At 32.9% G+C, this 21,095-nt stretch overlaps 3 protein-coding genes across 3 annotated transcripts; 1 reads left to right on the plus strand and 2 right to left on the minus strand.

Moving 5' to 3' along the window:
• Positions 1-55: 55 nt before the first annotated feature.
• Positions 56-13,526, minus strand: Rep (Rab escort protein). Its single transcript, XM_076773358.1, has 11 exons — positions 13,236-13,526; positions 13,084-13,150; positions 7,538-7,732; positions 7,256-7,439; positions 5,128-5,365; positions 4,541-4,763; positions 3,859-4,065; positions 3,249-3,373; positions 2,982-3,142; positions 1,496-1,672; positions 56-1,357 (listed from the first exon to the last, which is right to left on the minus strand). The coding sequence occupies exons 1-11, from the start codon at positions 13,282-13,284 to the stop codon at positions 1,190-1,192; spliced, it is 1,794 nt and encodes a 597-aa protein (XP_076629473.1). The 5' UTR covers positions 13,285-13,526; the 3' UTR covers positions 56-1,189.
• A 565-nt stretch (positions 13,527-14,091) lies between these two features.
• On the plus strand, positions 14,092-19,474 carry Fbp (fructose-1,6-bisphosphatase). Its single transcript, XM_076772554.1, has 5 exons — positions 14,092-14,108; positions 16,173-16,397; positions 17,094-17,558; positions 17,647-17,836; positions 19,133-19,474. Exons 2-5 carry the CDS (start codon positions 16,222-16,224, stop codon positions 19,322-19,324), a joined length of 1,023 nt encoding a protein of 340 aa, XP_076628669.1. The 5' UTR covers positions 14,092-14,108; positions 16,173-16,221; the 3' UTR covers positions 19,325-19,474.
• On the minus strand, positions 19,190-21,076 carry LOC143345438 (pro-resilin). Its single transcript, XM_076772555.1, has 2 exons — positions 20,404-21,076; positions 19,190-20,046 (listed from the first exon to the last, which is right to left on the minus strand). The coding sequence occupies exons 1-2, from the start codon at positions 20,548-20,550 to the stop codon at positions 19,771-19,773; spliced, it is 423 nt and encodes a 140-aa protein (XP_076628670.1). The 5' UTR covers positions 20,551-21,076; the 3' UTR covers positions 19,190-19,770.
• Between the last annotated feature and the right edge of the window lie 19 nt (positions 21,077-21,095).

A 21,095-nucleotide genomic window follows, 5' to 3' on the forward strand; every position in this document is an offset into this window, starting at 1 on the left:
TAACAATGAAATAAAATTGTCGTTTAGTAAAATAAAAATGAAATCCAACAAAAGGTAAATGTAATAGGATAATGGGTATTATTAATATTTATAAAACAGAATGAAGCATATTCATTAATTAATTTAAAAAAATACAAATTAGTTGAGGAACGGTTGCTTCTTCGCAGTCTAAATTTGTTCCTATACTAACAATGTATAATCAGTAAACTATACTATGTAATAGAATAAGTAATAAATACACTAATGATGTACAATGTGCATTAACGGTCAGATAAAAGACATTACGATACGTATTTGTATTATTTATATAGTAGAGCAACGTGGAACGATATAGACTTTTTTTTTAATTACACCTGTAGCAAAACGTTCCCGTGAATAATGAAAGAGTCAATGAGGTTTATGTTCCGACCGCAATTTTAAAAATTGTATCATTCATGAACATAATTGGTGCCAAGTAGGCTCTAATTATTTCGATTAAACTAGAAATCGATTTTATGTATGAATTATCAAATTATTTACATATTTATTAATTCAGATTTTATTCAGAATTTATCTTAAACTTAATTCAAATGTACATAATAGACTATCAGTTGCCAAATTTGATTTAATGCAATAAATATTAATTTCATTAATGATTTATCAATCTTCCCACGTCTCTCTTACATGTTATAAAACTACATTTCATTTTCTCGAAACGCAATATTTGAGAAAAAGAAACATTTTTGGCCAAAGAAAAAAGGAACAAAAAACGAATGCTTTCGGCCGACCACTCTGTAACTTAATAAAAGAGCAAGACTCGAGCGCCAGTTGAATTGAATTTTTATTCGAAAATTCATGAACAATTCTCAACGATTTGTTCCGAAAAACATCCGAACGAAATAAAAATTTCTTCTCGAAAAACAGTTTCATCTACAAAAAGTCACGGGAGAAATAATATTTTAACTGCTTATCACAAACTACGTAAAATTATTTAAAGTGCTATTTAAATTAAGATTATTTTATGCGATACGCTACCACTGTTTATGACATGATTAACAACTGAATCGTATAAAAATTAGTTCGTCGATTATTCGAATAAAAATCGTCCAACTTTCAAACGTAAGAGGCGCATATAACTTTGGATAGAAAGAGATGTGCGGCTAAAGGAGCTGGCCAGTGTTTGCAGGTCGAAAAGACGAAAAAAGGCAAATTATTCCTCTTTTTCAGCTTTCTCAACGTCCTGTTTTTCTTCAGCCTCTGTATCTCCCTCAAACTTTGGTCCTGGTGCCTCTTCGCCTTCGAGCACGATCTCTTCTGGATCCGGTGCTCGTGGGAGGAAATCTTCTTCGGGATACATTGCTTTAAAAATGCTCCTTGCCTTGAAAAGTTATACAGCTACTTATCGTAACAAGTATAAATTTCCAATTTAAAAATTCTTTAAACGTAACACTTTCCCGATTAATTTCGAGCAATTTGAGCAATACTAAAACTAACAAAAATTACAACTAAGATCTACCTGATTAACTGCGAAATCGAAATCAAGTTCTAAATCCGGGCCGGAACAAAGATGGAGGTTACTTGGCGCAGAGTCGTTTAACTTTATATCACTTGCAGGTAGATTTAAGTATAATGACCATAAAACTTGAGGCTTAGGATTGTCAGTAGACTCTTCCTTGTCGGTTTCGCTACTTTCCTATAAATACAGAACCTTTTTACTGTTTTAAGGTTAAGGCTAATATCCTATTTTCATTTCGTTGCAAGTTAATATTATTCTGCGGTGTCTTTTGTAATTTTACTGCAGAGTGAAGAATGATACAAGTTGTAGAAACACTCAAAACACAGTAACTCCTTGCTAAGTGACACTGAATGTTTTTCATATGTGATTGCAACGGTAATATAATACAACCGATGAACGTGTTAGATCAACGCTAGTTGATCAAATTTTCCATATTTATTCCGTATTTCTTACACGATATGCACATTAACCGCTCATAATTAAAACATTATACGATTTAATGATTTAGTTTTTGTTACGCGATCAAATCATTAACGTGTTGGTTAGAATAATTACTGACCATTTGATTGAACCAGTTTTTATAAATGGAAGATTAACTGAGGAATTATGTACCTTATTTTTAAGGGAAAATTTAGACTTTTTAAAATGATTTAGTTTTTAAATGAGAGATTCAATTGATTGACCAACAAGATTACCCGAACTAAATCCGCTGGATTTTTATTTATGGGGACATAAAACTTTATATGGGATGGCAAAAAGTTACAGATAACGAGGGTAAATTATCAAAATATTAAAATGTGTCCCATTAGCATTGTTTCGAATTTCCCCAAAATAATAGATTGTATTAAACAAATTTAAGTCTCGTTTCAATATGTATGCAACGATTCTCTCAGATCTGAATGTGATCCGACGTCTTAACTTAGAAACTCCATTTTCTCGAATATAGAACCAAAGTGCAACTTACGGCTTCAAGCAGGTTATTGTTTAATGATCCTGAATAAGTCTGCAAAATTGGATCTTGATTATTAAATACAAACCTGGTCTTTCCTTTGTAAACCAGATACAGCAGAGTCAGGAGCGTTTTCCTTACTAACTCGGATCTTTTACGGAAGGACATTTAGTCTCCGTACAATACTAGTACATTTCAATGCCTTTGAAACAGTAATATCTCACTGGCTATCATGAATTTTGCTATGTTAACTTTCACTTAACTGCATTTCACTCACTTTTGCTGTTGCTATTCTTTGATTGTATTACATTTGTTCTAATTGTTTTCCACTTTTCCCGCCCATCCCTTGTTATAGTATGTATGTATCATATGATATCAAATGTTTCAGTTGGGCACACATATTTCATTAGTTGAATGTGTGAATGTAAGCGTTCGAATATTTTTGTGTATAAGTATATGTCACGAAAAATGTATCTTGGGGATAATCATTGCAAACAGAAGTACTATGAAACGATAATTAATTTAAGAATCACGTACCTGAATATGTCTCTTATCCGGAGAAACAGTTTGCGTGTGGCTATGAATCGATGAACGGATCGCCAATGGATCGAACGGTTCCGCTTTTAAAAATTTATTGACAACGTAGGCCAAGTCTTCCTTTGCGTTCGTCGTTCGTTTGCATGTCATGTGCACCATAACTGTTTTAAAATAAAATTAATATATATTTAATATTAGAACATTAAAATTATGCAAATGTTACATCAATTTAAACATATTTTATACTATATGCATAAATGTACATACATAGTCCTTGAGGACAAGCATTTGTAGATGGTCCCAATTCAATCAAAGTAATAGGTCCTTGACCAGGTTCTTCTGGAGGATAATATAAAAGTGTCAAATTCTCTTTTTCACCTTGCATAATTGACCTACAAAAATCACAATGCAATATTTTGTCAAGAAAATTCGAAAGACTTTTTCATTTAAGCTTTTAAAAATTTGCATACATTATTATCAACTTTTTGCAATATTTATAATTAATGTTATATGTAGAAACAAAACACGTATATACAGGCTGTTCCACATAATAGGTTACATTCTTAGGGACAACAAAATTACGGTATATCGAATATTAGGTATACTAGGGTTCCATCAAAGCGCAGGTATTGTTTATACCTATTAACGATGCAGCACATGTTTCTCTGTTTTTGTTACATGTGCGCGCGGAGTTAAGCAAAGTAGTTTTATTCAAACAACGCACCGTTATTAAATTTTTAAAGACAAAAAATTCTAAAAAATATAACAAAAACAGTCTAAAAATTACACGTCTAGATCGAAATACCCCCTTAATGTAGTTCATACATTGCAATTTTTTTTTTAAATTTCCTTGTTTTAAAATTGTTTTTAATATTACCTGTCTGTAATAAATATTCCTCGCGATATCCGTTGCTCTCCCTCGGAAGCTACTATTTCTGGTGGCAAATGACCCTGACCAACAACCAAATGTTCTAAAGTTAATCTTTGTTTGCCGCTAATGATAGCTTTACACTTGTCTTCATCTATTACTACACCATCCAGTTGCCTCTTCAAACAATACACTCCACCAAATACTGCACATAATCTATAAACAATAATACATTGTAGTTTTTATTAAGGGATAGTAATTATAGTTGTGTTTTATCGTATGAGGAACTCGGTGGAAAACAGACACACGCCACAATTTCATAATTTACATTGTCATATAATTGTCATTTTTTATTAAATTTCTCAGGATCTTTAGGATAGGGGACTTATCTTTGGGATATTCTTTAAAAATTGTTTATTTCTTTATTGTTATCTGTTATCTTTATCTCGTGCGTGGCGAATTTAATGAGGTAAGGATTCCTAACAGTACAATTTTTTGAAGCAAAGTATCTAATATACTAATAATAAATTTAATACACATTATAATAATAAAAATCTTTTTAGCTGTGTCATATTCTCTCAATACTCAGTCTATGATTAAATTTCATTGATACCAATTTTCATCGTCCGTCCACCGAGAACTTCTCAAACGTGAACGCTAGAAAGCTACGGTAACAAAATAAGAATTTTACCTGCAAAAGCACTGAGGTAGTTCCCCACTACCGTACATAGGCCAAAGGAAAGGTGTATTTCCATATCGCCCGAGGCTATTGAGAAAATGCTTCGTGCGATTTACACCATCCCTACACGGTGTCTTTTCAGTGGCCATTGCAATAGCTTGAACAATATAATGCTTCACGATTGGTGTTAAGTTCTTCGTGTTCAAATATTCTATGAAGGATTTGTCCTGGAATCCTGTTAACAGGTATAATTTATTTATAAAGAAAAAAAAAAAAAAAAAATTCATGGTAGAAATGGTGTGTACAGGTGTGTGTCTTAGGGCAAGCCTGAAGGTTGGGCCAAGGTGTGATTAAAGTCAGTCGAAGAGGAAAGTAAGAGTCAGGAGATATAAATTAAGGCAAGAGCGAAAGGTGAAGCCAGAAGAGAAAACGGTACAGCGGGAAGGAAAAAGTAGACGAACGAACAACGAAAAGGAAAGAGAAAAAGATTGAAGAGAAAATCGATGAAAGCAGTAACATAAGCAACGAACTTGCTACGCTTAACATCATCGAATTAAATCAAATTAAGGTATAATCGCATAAAAGATAAACATAATTACCATCAAATTCTGGGCTATCGGCACCCTGCACCATGCAAGAAGTGAGTAATTTCATAAGCATTCTTTTCTCGACAAGACTAACAGTTTTATTTGCGAACACATCAGCCCTCGAGCAAGGTACTTGTGTCAGCTTTCCGTCCATGAACGTAGCCACTCTGGACACTGATCGGAATTCCGCATACCGAGAAATATTACTGGATATCAGTAATTCAACGAGTTCACCTCGCGCAAACAGCAACTATTACCGGCAAACGAAATTTAGATCAATAGAAACAGCATACAAACAATGAAACTTATAAATTTATACACGTTGCATATATACTTTACGAATTTTCTATAATTGTTTTATATATTTACTTATTTAAATGTAAAGAGCTCTTACAGATGGTCGTTCGAAGCGTTAGATATAAATTTTAATCAAACTTCGTAAGCAGACATGTAACTAAAAAAATAGTTTGGTTGTACTCGGTAATTTGTGTTAACGTTTGATAGTTTGCAAGGTATATAATGTTCCACGGCGAGCTAACTAATCAAAATACTTTTTTAAAACAGCCTGTATACATATACAGGGAAAAATTTTAATGGGAGATTATAGAGGCCAAAATAAGACAAAAATCAAGAATAGTAATTTGTTAATGGAGGCTTCGTTATAAAGTTATTAACGTTTAAAGTTCCGCCAGTATTGAAATTTTTTATAGAAAGTGGGTAGGATTTCGGGGGTATGTCTATTCACCAAAAGTTATTGTAAATGAACCCCGCAACCGAAAATAATTTTTCCAGAACGATTTGCAATTTTTTAATTTTGTCGAAAAACTTGATACCTTCTCAAATTTTTTTTTCGAAAGTGCGTAGGATTTCGAGAGTATATTTAATGACCAAAAATGATTGTAATCGACTCCTGCAATTGAAAATAATTTTTTTAGAATGACTTGAAACTTTTCAATTTAATTTTTTAATAACTTTTTAATGAAGCCTCAGTCAAGAAATTGATATTCTTGATTTTCGTCTTATTTTGGCCTCCAGAATCTCCCATTCAAATTTTTCCCCGGGTTGGCCGAACACCCTGTATCATTACATAACTTCTACAATTGTTATTAGCTTGTACAGAGAAAAATTGCAAATATCCTCTAAGATCGAAAAGAAACGAGTAGGATCCTCGTTTTTAAAGTCTTATAGTTTTTTGAAAAACACTACAAAATATTTCGTAAACAATTTTCGATCATGTTACCATAACACTTTTTACGTAGACTTATGAATGGAAACGACGCGTGTAAAAAAATGACCTTCATATGACTGCTACGCGTTCACCTGCAAAAATACTATGTGCACTATCTTGAGGTCCCTTCAGACCATTCATCCTGTCCCTCTAACTTCAACCATAACAGAGATATAGCTTGTTACAGTTACACGAATTATGCTGTACAGGCTGTTCCAGAAAGATGGGACTTAAAAAATGATTTGGTTTCTGTTCGCCTAAAATTGCATGTTTCGTTCCATCTTTTTGAAATACCCTGTACACGAATAATCACGTTCCTTATACAGGAACCCGATGCTCGGTCACCTCTGGGAAAAATTTTAATGGTAGATTCTAGGGGCCAAAATAAGACGAAAACCAAGAATACCAATTTGTTGATCGAAGCTTTGTTAAAAAGTTATTACCGTTTAAAGTTCCGCCTGTAGAGCTGCGTGCGCGTGATAGTGGTTCTCATTCAGCATCAGAAACTCTACTTACTGACGTATCGACAGTGTTACAGTTTTGTGAGTGAGAACCACTATCACGCGTATTCAGCATCAGAAACTCTACTTACTGACGTATCGACAGTGTTACAGTTTTGTGAGTGAGAACCACTATCACGCGTATTCAGCATCAGAAACTCTACTTACTGACGTATCGACAGTGTTACAGTTTTGTGAGTGAGAACCACTATCACGCGTGCGCAGCTGTTCGCAGAGCGTCGTTCTACAGGCGGAACTTTAAACGTTAATAACTTTTTAACGAAGCCTCGATCAAAAAATTGGTATTCTTGACTTTCGTCTTATTTTGGCCCCTAGAATCTACTATTAAAATTTTTCCCAGGGGTGGGACACCCTGTGTACTCGGTATTCAATTCTATAATCATTGTTTTACCTTTGGTGCGAGGTCAATATTGAATTTTCTGTATTCCTTTCTAATACGATCTATACTCCACTGTTTTACATTCTCCTTTTTCTCAACTTTATCATCGTCTGTCTTTTCATCGCCACTACCACTGCCATCACCAATATTATCAGTCTGAGTGTCTTTCGTGGAAACCACTGGCAAATCAGCTTCGCTGTGACAAAAGAGTAGTTGAATTTCTAAATTGTATCAAAAAGTAGAAAAGTTATAAAAAAAAAGAGAAAAAAAATACATCATAAGGAAGAAACTTACTTCGTAATAAACCAGGTTTCTTCAATATTTTTAACAGTAGAATATTGATCACTGGCTTTAAGAAATTTCTCTTCAGGTTGTAAATCTAGTTCAGATATATCCACAGTATTATTTTTCGGAATTTTCAAATCCTCTATCCACTTTTGTAAACCATCAAAATTAAATGTTGCCCAGAGACCACCATAATATTCATTACTACAAAATAATTTATTAATCGCATTTATTATCGATCAAACAGAATATCCGGTTAATTGGTTACTTCTCATTAGATATTTCTAAACGGTGTCAAAGGGGGTAGCTATGGTGTATCCGTGATCAAGGGAGGTGAAAAGTGCACCTAAGTCAAATTTGACTTGCGATGGATTATTCGATAGCTTATAAAAAAAATCAATTTGTGCCAAGGTTGTGGACAAGGTCATATTTTTTTTTTTCTAATTATTACACTGGGCAAGGATGTAAAATGTTACAAGGGATTATATATTACGAACAAACCATTTTGTCATTGAAAATTGTTAATGTTTCTCCATAAAGATGATTATGTAGTACAGCTCCTCCGAGCGGAGCCCCCTCCCCCCTGTCTTGTGTTAGTGTAAGAGAAAAGGTGAAAAATACACGCCTGTCGGAAAATTAGTCATACAAAATAACTTTGCTTTAAAAATATTAAAATTTAGAAAGTATTTTAAAATTTTATTGTTTATATTCGTCTTTTTCTACGAAAGTAATGATATCAGAAAATTGCACCATCAAAACAGAAATTGATTACACACCGTAGGATTGAATTTGAAGAATTTTTGATTTATTTGTCGATTATAAGGCTTGCAATTTTTTTTAATCCTTAGGGCTACCCAAATTAGCAAATATGGTTAAAAAAGTATTTGATAAGTAAATTTATCTTCAATTATATCGACAATTATTGTGAGATGATAATTAACACAACAGTGTGCCAAGAATCACCCGTTAAAATTTTTCCCAGGGGTGGCCGAACACCCTGTATATTAATAAGGATAATTGCCTCTGTGAGAGAATCGAATTCTCCAAACAATCTAAATATATTTAACTTAGATGACCGAAATAAACAAAGCAGTTAAATCGAACAATCAAACACGAGAATGACCACGTCATGGTGCAAGATTGCATGGCAATATGGGACTAGAAGTTTAAATGTAAACATTTGAATATTTTTAAAAACAATTTAAAAGATAGTGCTTGAAAATTGGAATCGTTGGTAAATTTTCAGTTTTAATAATATAACGATCCCAAGCATACGACGTAGTTTTGATCGTGAAAAAATGGATCATTTACAATATACCACATATATTAAACACTCCACCACAAAGTTCCAGACCTCGATTCGTTTGAGAACTTGTGGTCAGAAATTGGGGGAAAAAATAAAATAAATGCCGAAGGAAAAAATAATATTAATGTTGAAATCCGTTTTAGCGATCGTCGTTTTATAACAAAACTTTTGTTTGTACCAGTTATTTTATTTACATATATATATATATAAAAACTGAAACAGTAAAAATAAAATTAGGGAAAAATGTCACTCGTATTTGTTTCCGGAACATTTTTCTAGCAGATATCAAATTTTCCGAGCGAATGTTAGTTATTTCAATTATTAAGAGTGTTTTTCTCATTTTCTATTTAATTAATTAGCTATTAATGTAAGTTCCCTAGTTAATAAAATGTTTAGCAATAAAGACGGGCGATAGAGATTTAAGAGAATAAATGTGATTTTTGCCGCAATTTATTCACAATTGTTAAAGATACGAGATTCGAAAACCAACTTCATACCGTTCGGCCACTCATGGGAAAAATTTTAATGAGAGATTCTAGAGATTAAAATAAGACGAAAATCAAGAATACCAATTTGTTGATGGAGGCTTCGTTACAAAGTTACTAACGTTTAAAGTTCCGCCTGTAGAACAGCAATCTGCGAACAGCTGCGTGCATGGGATAGTGGATCTCACTCAGCATGAGAAACTCTACTTAGTGACGTATCGATAGCCTTACAGTTTTGTGAATGAGAACCACTATCACGCGTACACAGCTGTTCGCAGGTAGCCGTACTACAGACGGAACTTTAAGGGTTAATAACTTTTAAACGAAGCCTTGATCAACAAATTGATATTCTTGATTTTTATCTTATTTTGACCTCTAGAATCTCCCATTAAATTTTTTCCCCACATGTAGCCGAACACCTTGTATATTATTTTAACGTAGAAAATGTTAAACAATATCGTAATTAACGGGATGCCTGACGAGAGAAGCGGTGACATACAAAGTGCACCAAAATTATTTCGACTTATACATCGGGTTAATACATTTTTCTAATATATTTTAAATATCTTTAGAACATTTGGAAATAAGTATTGTTCCTAAGGGAGATCGAACTTACGTTCATAAAATTCACAGCGGTTCGGCAATCGGTAGATACTTTAAAATGTAATGCACACAGCATAGTTGTAATTTGTTGGATTTATTTAGTTTCTTCAATTTCCGGGCACTTTTGCTAAATGTAAAAACACTGAAAATTGCATAAATCACACATTTGATAAAGGATGCACGAATGTGCGATATATAAGTTAGTTTGGCACGCAAATAACGAGGAAAAAGTTGGGTTTTTATTTTGTTTTTAATTACGACGCACCAGGCTAAAAACTTTAGAAAAAGTTGAGAATAATAGTAGAAATAATGTGTACTTACTATAAGTATACAAGGTGTTCGGCCACCCCCGGGAAAAATTTTAATGGGGGATTCTAGAGGCCAAAGTAAGACGAAAATCAAGAATACCAATTTATTGATGGAAGCTTCGTTAAAAAGTTATTAACAATTAAATTCAAAAATTTCAAATCGTTTTGGAAAAATTATTTTTAGTTACAGGGATCAATTGCAAGTATTTTTGGTCAACAGACATACCCCCGAAATCCTATTCAGTTTCGAGAAAAAAATTCCTTATCGAAAATATAATTTCTAGCCAAAAATGTCTGCCCGAATTTTCATGCGAATCTTTAAAACGTCATAACTTCGGAACGGATTGGATGATTTTAATGTTTAAAAAAGCAAACTACGCGTATTTTGACGGAGAATATGTACAAATCGCAAAAATATTCGAAAAGTTGGTCCTTGATCCCGCAAAATGAGAAAAACCGCATAAAAATGGTTCAATTTTCAAACAGCCATAACTCCTACAATTGTGAATATATTTCAATGAAACTTTTTTCTGAAGTAGAGCTCATAGGTACCTACAAAAAAGTATTAGACAACTTTTCTGTAGGGCGTCAAACAAAATTACTAAAAATGATAAAGGAATTTTTAAGAAAAATCGACAGGGGGTAGGTGCCTAAATTTTTCGACAGAAAAAAAAAATTTCAAATCATTTTGTAAAAATTATTTTCGGTTGTGGGGGTCAATTACAATCATTTTTGGTGAATAGACATACCCCCGAAATCTTCCGCATTTTCGAGAAAAAAATTCAGTAAGGGCAGAACTGTAAACGTTAATAACTGTTTAACGAAGCCGTCATCATCAAATTGGTATTCTTGATTTTCGTCTTATTTTGGCCTCTAGAATCCTCCATTAAAATTTTTCCCATGGGTAGCCGAACACCCTGTTTAATAGAGACTTCTTAAATTTAAAACTGCCATTTATTAAAGCATTTTTTGCGTCTTTTTTTTATAATTTGGATTTTAGAATTTAAATATCTGAAAAATTTCTTTAATACGCGTCTGAATAACTGAAATGTCTCTAATTTTGTTCAAAATATATCATGCAACAGGATGTGAGAAATTGAGCAAAACGTGATTTTCAATTATTACCCTTTAATGCTCAATAAAATGAGATACAATTTGATATACAGTTGAAATTTTGGCACAAATTAATTTCTTTTGATGATCTATCAAATGGTTCATCGCGATTCGAATTTAGACTAGGGACATTTTTGACCCCCTTATTCGGCTATACCCTTTGTATACACACGACGATCATACTTGTTAATTAAAGCATTACTTATTAAACTATGGCGACAATAAAAAGAAACTGTTATTTATTATACATTTCTCATATTTTTACAACATAGAATTTCTAAAGAAAAAACAATTAATAAAGTAATAAAATACTAAATTGTTGAACACATACTTAAATAAAATAAATATAAATAACGTATATAAAATATTCGTATTTTTATAAGATATCACTCGTTTTTTTAGGTCTAATAGTATATTTACTCTAAAATATAAGTATCTGTAATTAATATCTTCGTTTTACTAAAAAGTAAACTTAGTTCAATCTTTATTACTAGTTATTTAACTAAAAGGACGATAAATTTAGGCCTTAAGAAACACAATGTGTTTAGTTACCATATCAGCAAATGCTGAATAATTCACAAAGGTAGGTCACTTTAAAATTCATTTGCATCACTAACATGTATACATCAGTTCATTTGTGACATTAATACTTAGATAACAATTGACCCTTATTATTAATAATTTCACTTTCTCCAGATCCCTACACTATTTGCAGATTATTTTCCATGCAATGATGTAGATATATCAACATTTACAGATTACACATAAAATACATATTCTGCTTCCAATGGGATAAAAAATATTTAAATAGAATAGCGATGAAACAACATTAAACACAAATAATAAAGTAAATGCAATTATTGTTATATATGTAAAAAATATATATATTTATATATTATATAAAGGTATCTATATCTTTTAGTTCATTGATGGAAATTGATAGAAGCAAATCGAAATTTTCGTTTATAAAAATTTATAATTATCTAATATTATGTAATGAAAATTTGTCAGAATTATGAAAAAATATATATCAATAATCTCTCCTATATACTATATAGTAATGGCAACAAACTACAAAAATCAATAAAATTGTAATTTCTTTCATTTTATTTAATGGTAAAAATATTAGATTCTATCAAAAAATTCTATCAATTATGCATTATCAAGATTGAGATTGATTTCTATTCACTACAGTCAGTTGTTTTTCTAATAATTTTGATGAAAAACTCCCAAGTTTTTAAAAAGTTAGAATGAATTTATGCCAATTTTAATCCATCATATATTAACCATGGTCTGTTTAAGGTGAAATCTAAGCTCAGGCAACATGCCTTGGTGATTCATTTTTACCCAACCATTGGAATCTGCTTTTTCTACTGTCATACTGTACATACACTTCTTTTTGTATATTGTTTTTATTTTTATAGATAATTGCTAGAAAATTATTTTATGAAAAATTAATTCTGCTTCCTTATTATAATTTGGATTTCACTGTATTATTCGTATTTTTATTTCATACCTAAAATTAATAAGTGAAAGGAAGGCAATTTATATGTGCATAATTTAACTTTCAAAATTAAATAACCGTATTGATATTTTTCATCGGACGTACGAAAATTTAGAATCAGACGAGGAATACGATGTATGAAAAGAAGAGAGAATAAGAGAGTGGAAGAAAAATAAAGGAAAATGCGATTGAACAAGAGAGAAGGGTATAAAAAAAAGATGTAGAGTCAGACATACCTGTCTAGGTGAAGAACCTTTTTACCGATTCTGCTTGCGGCGGCTGCAACAATGGACTCCGTCATGCCTACGTAAAATTATAAAACAATTATGAGCATCGATAACGAAAATGTTGAAAAAATAAATTAGACATATATTCAAAAAATCAATACCCGTCCCCACGACGATGGCATCGTACGCAGTCGGCAAATCGTCCTCCATGGCTTCCAGTTACAAATTGCGATAGAATAAAAGGTTACGAACACAATAATCTCAGTACTTCTGATAAACCGTATAAGGAATCAATTCATTTCTAACGGATTCGATATATTCTACTGAGTGAAACGGCCACTCCCGTCGTTTCTTCTTTGGTTCGAACTTTCACTGGTTTACGACACACTCAAAACTTCAATTTGACAGAACAGGACGTTGCAGGTTGTAACCAGGGATAGGTATTTCTCAGGGTTTAGTGGGTCCCTTTGCAGCGCCAATGGCGTGGTGACTCGGAAATAAAATAAGATAGGAATGGGGTGGGGGTACACAAGGAGGGAAATTCAATTGTACTTCAGATGCTTTAAACCACATCAATAATTGAAGCCTGGTATTGAAAAGGTTCTGAAAATAACTGTTCCAAATTGTTATACATCGATCTTTACTGGAACTGTTATACAGAATCGAAACAGTATTATGATTGTTATTGGAAAAAACTGTTTTGATGTAATATTGATTTTAGTTACGGTTCTAGTATCGATTTTACTTTGGTTCTATATCGATTACGGTTCTAGTATCAGTTTTACTTCGGTTCTAGTTTCAGTTCTAATACCAATTCTACTTTGATTCCATCTATTGATATTTTATAGAACATTTTATATGAAGTATATTTCGCAAATAGTTTTCGCTTTATCTTTTACATTTTTGAAAGTTTTTCTTATTTAAAAATAAAGAACTAAGGAAAAGACAATTAAACATGAACCTTACGATTTTCTAGACTGAAGCACTTTCCAAGTGCGCATGATCGGAAAGCACACCAAATCTAGTAACTTAAGGTACGTTCCCATGTTACAGTATAGTAATTTTTCGACTACTTTGATGTACTTAAGTATTATATAACATTTAATTACGTTTAAAGTGACGTGGAATAAAGTAATTGTAGCATTTTTTCGTATTATTTATGAAGTAAGTTTTAACTTTATTTAATACCACTAGTTCTCTTAAATGTCGCTGTCTCTAGGGAATAATTCTAGATATACGATGAAATTTCGTTTCATACAGTTTCATAGATTGCAAACAATTTAATTCGATAACTTTATGTTGGATTAGATTTCGTAATTCTACTTGTAGCTTTTAGTAAAATTTAAAAAAGAATGCTGTATTCTAACCTTCCTAAACTAATGCAGGTATTTGTTGAAGTGTGTTACTATCGTGAACATTAGATATCGAGACCTAGTAACTTTATTATGTTGTGACCTGAATGTAAAATAGGACAAAATAGGATAGTTATTTAAAAAAAGGACAAAACTGAGTCTTGTAGAAATAAATAAATCTAAAGGACAGTTGCTTGAAAAAAGAACGGTCTTCTAAAATAAAAGACGAATGGACACTGTAGGTATAGTATATTTTGTTGTAGCCTGCGTCACATAGTAAGATATAGTATGTGATCCGAGAAAGAAAAAGGGTATGACTGTCTTATATCATTTGTAATGTTGAATCCATCAGTTATCTTTTGTTTTTTCGGGGAATCTCATGGCATATTTGTTGAATTCAGAAAAAAAGTGAAAAATTTATGACAGAGATTGAAAAGTAACCTAAGTAACTAGATAAATTTCACGACATTGAACTGTATGTGAAAACAACTATAAAGACTGTACACTGTTATAAATTTCCACCATAGCAAACGTTATGACTTTTATTATCATGTGGAAACGAGTCTTTAGTGTGGAAGTTGAATGTTAAAAGAAGTATAAAGAAAAACAGATTCATTTATTTTAAGCATCAGTTTCATTAAGCATAACAAGCATCGCTATCCGTTAAATACTATTGTCGTAAAATATAAATGAAAGGAAAGAAAAGGAGAGGAATCTTTCGTAATACTAAATTAATTATAGCCAATGATAACCAAACTTTTTATGTGACTGCAATGATAAAATTTTGTATCTATTACTTTAACGAAAAAATAATCATGTGTTTTACACATTTTTAAAAACAGTACATAACATATGATAGAATTTGGTGGAAAATAGCTTATTCAAGATAAAAGTTAAAATATTCTAGGGAGAACAGAAATATAGGCACAAACAATATAGCATGAACTAAAGTGGCAACAATGAATAATAATAAAACAGAATAAAAAGAATATGATAGCACCATTTTATAGAATAAGAAACATTTTGTAATTTATAATAAATAATTACTACTGAATGTGATCTTTTTCATTATTATTGCACAGTTAATGATATTTCCTCAATCTTAACTACATATTACTGCAATATTAATTCTGTGTTGTATAGATAGCAATGTAATTGCAATGGTTGCCCGATTAAACACTTATTGACACAAGCTTCCCTTTGTTTATCATAGAATACATAATCATATAAGATTTTAATTTTTATCATACGAGTAACACACAAAAAATTTTTATCTTTGTAATTCAAAATTGTTACCTAGATAAGAATATTACCCATGCTTGTGTCAGCATTATTAATTTGTGGATATTATGTGTAAATGTTAGTTAAGTACATTTCTAATTTTTGTGCACACCTTTTGCAATTTATCAGAAATTACGAAACAGAATAGTGCCACGAATTATTCAAACAGTAGGTGTTCTTTTATAAATTTCATAGGCTTAGAAACGAGATTACAAAAATTTTGGCAAGTTTAAGACGATATGTTTTGTTGTTATTAATGTTATCTGCTATGGTTGATTATTTCTTAAAAGGATATGACAAACGATGGTGTAATTGTAACCGATAGCGAGTCTTAAAATAAATTTTAGTTTGCGTTGTACAAGTTGTTTTCTCTAATATCACTTTCACTACGCCGATAAGGTACACGCATATCGAGAGGCCCGTTTGACCTTATATAACAGAGCCGCCGTGAACTTATTCGCTTAGTTTCAATGGTGAACTCGCATTGAACAGAGGAACGTAACTTGTTGCAAACATGACTTCGAAAGAGTGCACTCTCGACTCGGACTGTATGACTCTGACAAGATTCGTGCTCGCCGAACAACGAAAAATACCAACCGCTACGGGTGATCTAAGTCAGCTTTTAAATAGCATACAAACCGCCGTAAAGGCAGTTAGCTCGGCAGTTAGAAAAGCCGGTATCGCTAGTATGTGAGTAGTTAATTATATATTTTATGTTCGAATATACGTGTTAATATCCGGCGGGACATCTGTGGAGCGAAAAAAAAACTAACAAGCGGAGGTAATAATAGGAGATCGATGAATATAAAAAACTACAATTGTGCTGGACAGTCATTTTTATAAGAAATAAATTTAAATATTAAAACTTCAACGTCGAATATTTGAGTTATTTCCTCGCGCGAACGAAAATTTCTGGTAAATTAAATAAATATTCTTATACACCAGCAGTCAACAATTTGTCGTTATTTAGCAAAATTATTGTAATAAAAATGTTTATTCGAAAGTGTAATTATCATAATTGGCAAAACTTTTCTTTCAAAATCACCTTCGATTTCATCGAAATTGTTTTTTAAACGAGATTAGATTACATATTTTTATCGCTATGTTTCAATTATTAATTAGGAAAAGTTATTAGTATTTAGCAGAATTTAGTAAAATGTATTAATATTTATTGAAAGGTATTCAAATTTATTACAATGTATTGCAATTTCTTATTTCTTAATTAAAATTACAAAATTAATAAATCAAATTATTTATTGAAATTTTAGAATTTATGCAAATTTATAAAAACGTCAGAATTTCAAAATGTTCCAAAATTGAATAATGCCTTTACAAATCGTAAATTCTTCTAATAAGTTGTTACTTGTTCTTTAATATTTGACACAGGTATGGAATAGCCGGAACTCAAAATGTTCAAGGGGAGGATGTAAAGAAATTAGACGTACTGAGCAACGAATTATTTATTAATATGTTGACGTCTTCGTTTACGAGTGCCATTCTCGTGACCGAAGAAAACACGGACGCCATCTTAGTAGAGACTGAAAAGCGCGGGAAATACATAATATGTTTCGATCCTTTGGACGGATCATCTAATATTGATTGTTTGGTATCGGTGGGCTCAATTTTTGGTATTTACAAGAAGCCTGACTTAACTACAGAACCTACGGTAGCAGACGTGCTTCAACCTGGAAAAAATATGGTTGCTGCCGGATATGCGCTGTATGGTTCTGCGACTATGATAGTGCTCTCGATCGGTCATGGAGTGAACGGTTTTACCTACGATCCGGCAATCGGAGAATTTATTTTGACAGAAAGAAATATGCAAGTCCCCTCCAGAGGCGATATTTATAGGTAACGAATAACAAGATCATTTTTTCTTTCACGATATTCGTTGTTGCATTGTAATTTACAGTTTGTAAGGGAGAAACAATGATTTCAGTATTAACGAAGGCTACGAGAGCTTATGGAATACAGCCATCAAAGAATATGTTCATTCGAAAAAATATCCAAGCACTGGGAAACCGTACAGTGCAAGGTATGTGGGCTCTATGGTCGCCGATGTGCATAGGACAATCAAATATGGAGGAATATTTCTTTACCCAGCGACCAAAGCTCATCCAAGTGGCAAGGTATCTATCTATAGTTACTATTGGGTTGTTCGGAAAGTAATTTCGTTTTTCTCCTTCGTGAAAAGGAACCATTTTCTCATAATATACAGGGTGTTTGGTCATCTCTGGGGGAAATTTTAATGGAAGATTCTAGAGACCAAAATAAGACGAAAATCAAGAATATCAATTTGTTGATTGAGGCTTCGTTAAAAAGTTATTAAAAAATTTCAAATCATTCACGGAAAAATTATTTTCAGTTGCGAGGGTCAATTACAAACATTTTTGGTGAATACACGTACCTCCGAAATCCTAACCACTTTCGAGAAAAAAATTCGAGTAAATGCTGAAAGTTTTGGGAGAAAAAAAGGACTTTCGAATCGTCTTGGAAAAATTATTTTCGGTTGTGGGGGTCAATTACAATCAGTTTTGGTCATTAGACATACCCTCGAAATCCTACCCGCTTTCGAGAAAAACTATTGCAACAATCTCTGGTTATGTTGGCATCACTGTTTAGTAATATGATCTTGGGAAATCCCCGTGTTTTGTTTCCATGGCAAAACAACAGAGGGAGATACTATTTGTGTGATCTCGAAATGGGTGAACAAGCAACAGTTGAGGAGCGTCAAATAATAATCGAAATGTATATAAATAGACAGTCCTTAACCCCTTAACGCTCATATTTTTCGGGTTAACCAAGAATGATCAGTTTTCTTTATTGGATTTATTTCTAAAGATGCGGTTTTTGTTACTTACAATGTTGTATCCAACGTATAATTTGAAAGAAAACAAATATTATCATCCCTTAAACCATTAGATTAAACAAATATCGTTTTTCAAAGCAGTCACACTCGGGTATGAACGTTAAGAGGATAAGAGAAATTGCTAAAGTTGTGCAAAGAAGCCATGTGAAAAAGATCATTGACAAATGTAATAATCTTCTAATATTGATCACAAAAGGCGGCCAAAACAACTCATTGAGAGTGATGTGAATTTGCAGAAAAGTAAAACAAAATCCTTTTTCGATTCTCTCGCCAGTAGACTCTAAGGGAACGCCGCAGCCTAAACATGGCGGCGATAATTCCGAGTGTCTTTACAATTGTAGCTCGATGAAGATGGGTTTATTCTGTTCCCCTCTTAAAAGTCGAGTTGCCTCCGTTTCAGTAGCATTATCGACCTTTTCATTGAATCACGATTGTAAACATACACAGAAATATTCTTGTCTTCGATAGTTATGTCGACTGTTAACAAATGTACGAGATGTTTCAAGTATTTCACGAAATCGGTAAAACGTAATGTTTCGAAAACGTTTATTTACAGCTCCGGCTTTTATACGAATGTATTCCAATGGCTTACATACTGAAAGAAGCGGGAGGTATGGCGTCCAACGGGGAAATTGATATTTTAAATCTGCTGCCTGAAAGCATTCATCAAAGGTCTCCCATATATTTGGGATCACGAGAAGACGTCGAAGAAGTCATACAGTATATTAAAAAGTACAAAACGTCGTAAAATATAAAGGAAACAACGAAAGAGAGGAAGAATATATTAAACTTTTTATTTAAACGAACGCTCTGCTGATATCGTGAATATAACAATAGTATATAAATTGTAGTTGCAGGATGTGTTTTGTCACTTTTTAACAGAAAAAAAAGGAATTTCTAATTTCTGAAGTAACTTTGCCATCTAGGCCGCGTATCTATTAGCCACGAGTCTCTCGCTATGAATGCACACTTGGAGGAATTAGGGAATAGCGAGTAATAGCGAGATATACGTATGTAGTTAGCGTTAACCCTTTGCGGACAGAGATTTTGGAGCACGGATCGTTAGAACACAGAAAACTTGTTCAAAATGGTGAAAATTTCTTGTCCAGTGTATAGAGATATCATCCGTAAAGGGTTAGTGGATACGCGGTTTCAGAAGTCTATGTGTTTACCTTCTCTCGAAGAATAGTTTAATTAATATCTATATCCATCGTTACTGGTTGATCCTCCTGTTCCTCCTGTTCCTCCTGAAGGTCCTGGTGCTGGATACGTCGCTGTTCCTTCGTATCGTACCATCGGGCGATATCCAGCATCATCGGCGATATATTCGACGATTTGTGTTCTACCGTCTGGTAACAGTACGTGATAGGTTCCAGATGCCTCGTTATCCTTCCTTAACTCTTGATGCCCGAAATCCAAACCCGCGACTGCGTCTTGGACTTCGTACGAGAATTCGTAATTTGCTGGATCCTATAAAAAAAGTAGAAAAATTATTCGAGTAAAAGTACTGGTGGAGCCTGGTATTTCTCAGTAGAACAGAGCCGTTAATCAGAACAAATTATCACGTGTGGATTCTAAAAGTGAGAGCAGTATTAGGAGATAATTGAAGGTGTAACACCACCGAGAAACAGAGAGCTATAGAGGTTTCTAATAAGATAGAAATTTCGATTGTTATAACCGTCGTTTCAGTAGTGTTTACAGTAGAGATACACGGTTGCTCACCACGTTGATATTATTAAAATTTATCATCAAAGTTCTTGCTTAATTCAATATTTATAGAATGTTGAATTTAAAAGTCTTCAAAATAAAAATAAAAAAAGTACTTACCCCGGCCCATTCATCCGGATGGCCAGTGTTACCACCTCCCCCGCCGGTGGGTGGACGTGGTCCAGATCCTGTAGGCGGAAGATAAGCAGGACCTTGAGGTTCGCTGAAAATTCCTGCCAACATCGTCACTAACAGGAGTGCCTGCATATAAAAATGACACGGTATATTTTGCTTCTTTAAAAAGAAAATGCAAATGCATCGTTGCACTTGTGAGCAAAAGAAAGTTAATCCAAAATCGAATTCCCGATGTAACCCTTTCGAATTGCGGACTTGCGATCCAAAACCGGTCACCTCCCCCTTCTAAATTATACAATTTTTAACGGCTGACGCGTTCGAAGCGAACAGGAAGAAACGGATTAATTTTCACACGCAACAACGAGACGGAACAGCATACAAACCTTACGAATCATTAGCAAGTTACCGCGATTTTGCGCGTCTTCAACGAAAGAAAATAGCTTAATGTTACGAAGTCGGTGGATTTTATACCAAACCTCTTGGTTGCGGGTGCGACGAAATGGAGATGGAATCACAGTTATTTGGGGGAACTTTAATACGAATCCATACCTGTAATTATAGTTAATAATAAAACCGCATTGTCTTTCTGGCTATACAGCAGCAATCATTTATTCGGTGTGCTCATAACAGTTCCTGAAATGTTGAAATGCTTGCTTCTTTTAGTGCAGAATTGTTAA

Source organism: Colletes latitarsis, chromosome 9 (assembly GCF_051014445.1).
Source record: "Colletes latitarsis isolate SP2378_abdomen chromosome 9, iyColLati1, whole genome shotgun sequence".
In the NCBI taxonomy this organism is placed as follows: domain Eukaryota; kingdom Metazoa; phylum Arthropoda; class Insecta; order Hymenoptera; family Colletidae; genus Colletes; species Colletes latitarsis.

Coding starts and splice junctions, on each gene's coding strand:
- Rep (XM_076773358.1), bottom strand. CDS start 13,284: ATGGAGGACGATTTGCCGACTGCGTACGATGCCATCGTCGTGGGGACG. Junction 7,733..13,083: donor AAGGTTCTTCACCTAGACAG/GTATGTCTGACT, acceptor ATTATTTTGTAG/TAATGAATATTATGGTGGTC. Junction 5,366..7,255: donor ATATTGACCTCGCACCAAAG/GTAAAACAATGA, acceptor TGCCGGTAATAG/TTGCTGTTTGCGCGAGGTGA.
- LOC143345438 (XM_076772555.1), bottom strand. CDS start 20,550: ATGCAGGCACTCCTGTTAGTGACGATGTTGGCAGGAATTTTCAGCGAA. Junction 20,047..20,403: donor ATCCGGATGAATGGGCCGGG/GTAAGTACTTTT, acceptor CTTTTTTTATAG/GATCCAGCAAATTACGAATT.
- Fbp (XM_076772554.1), top strand. CDS start 16,222: ATGACTTCGAAAGAGTGCACTCTCGACTCGGACTGTATGACTCTGACA. Junction 17,559..17,646: donor TCCAGAGGCGATATTTATAG/GTAACGAATAAC, acceptor CAATGATTTCAG/TATTAACGAAGGCTACGAGA. Junction 17,837..19,132: donor AAGCTCATCCAAGTGGCAAG/GTATCTATCTAT, acceptor GTTTATTTACAG/CTCCGGCTTTTATACGAATG.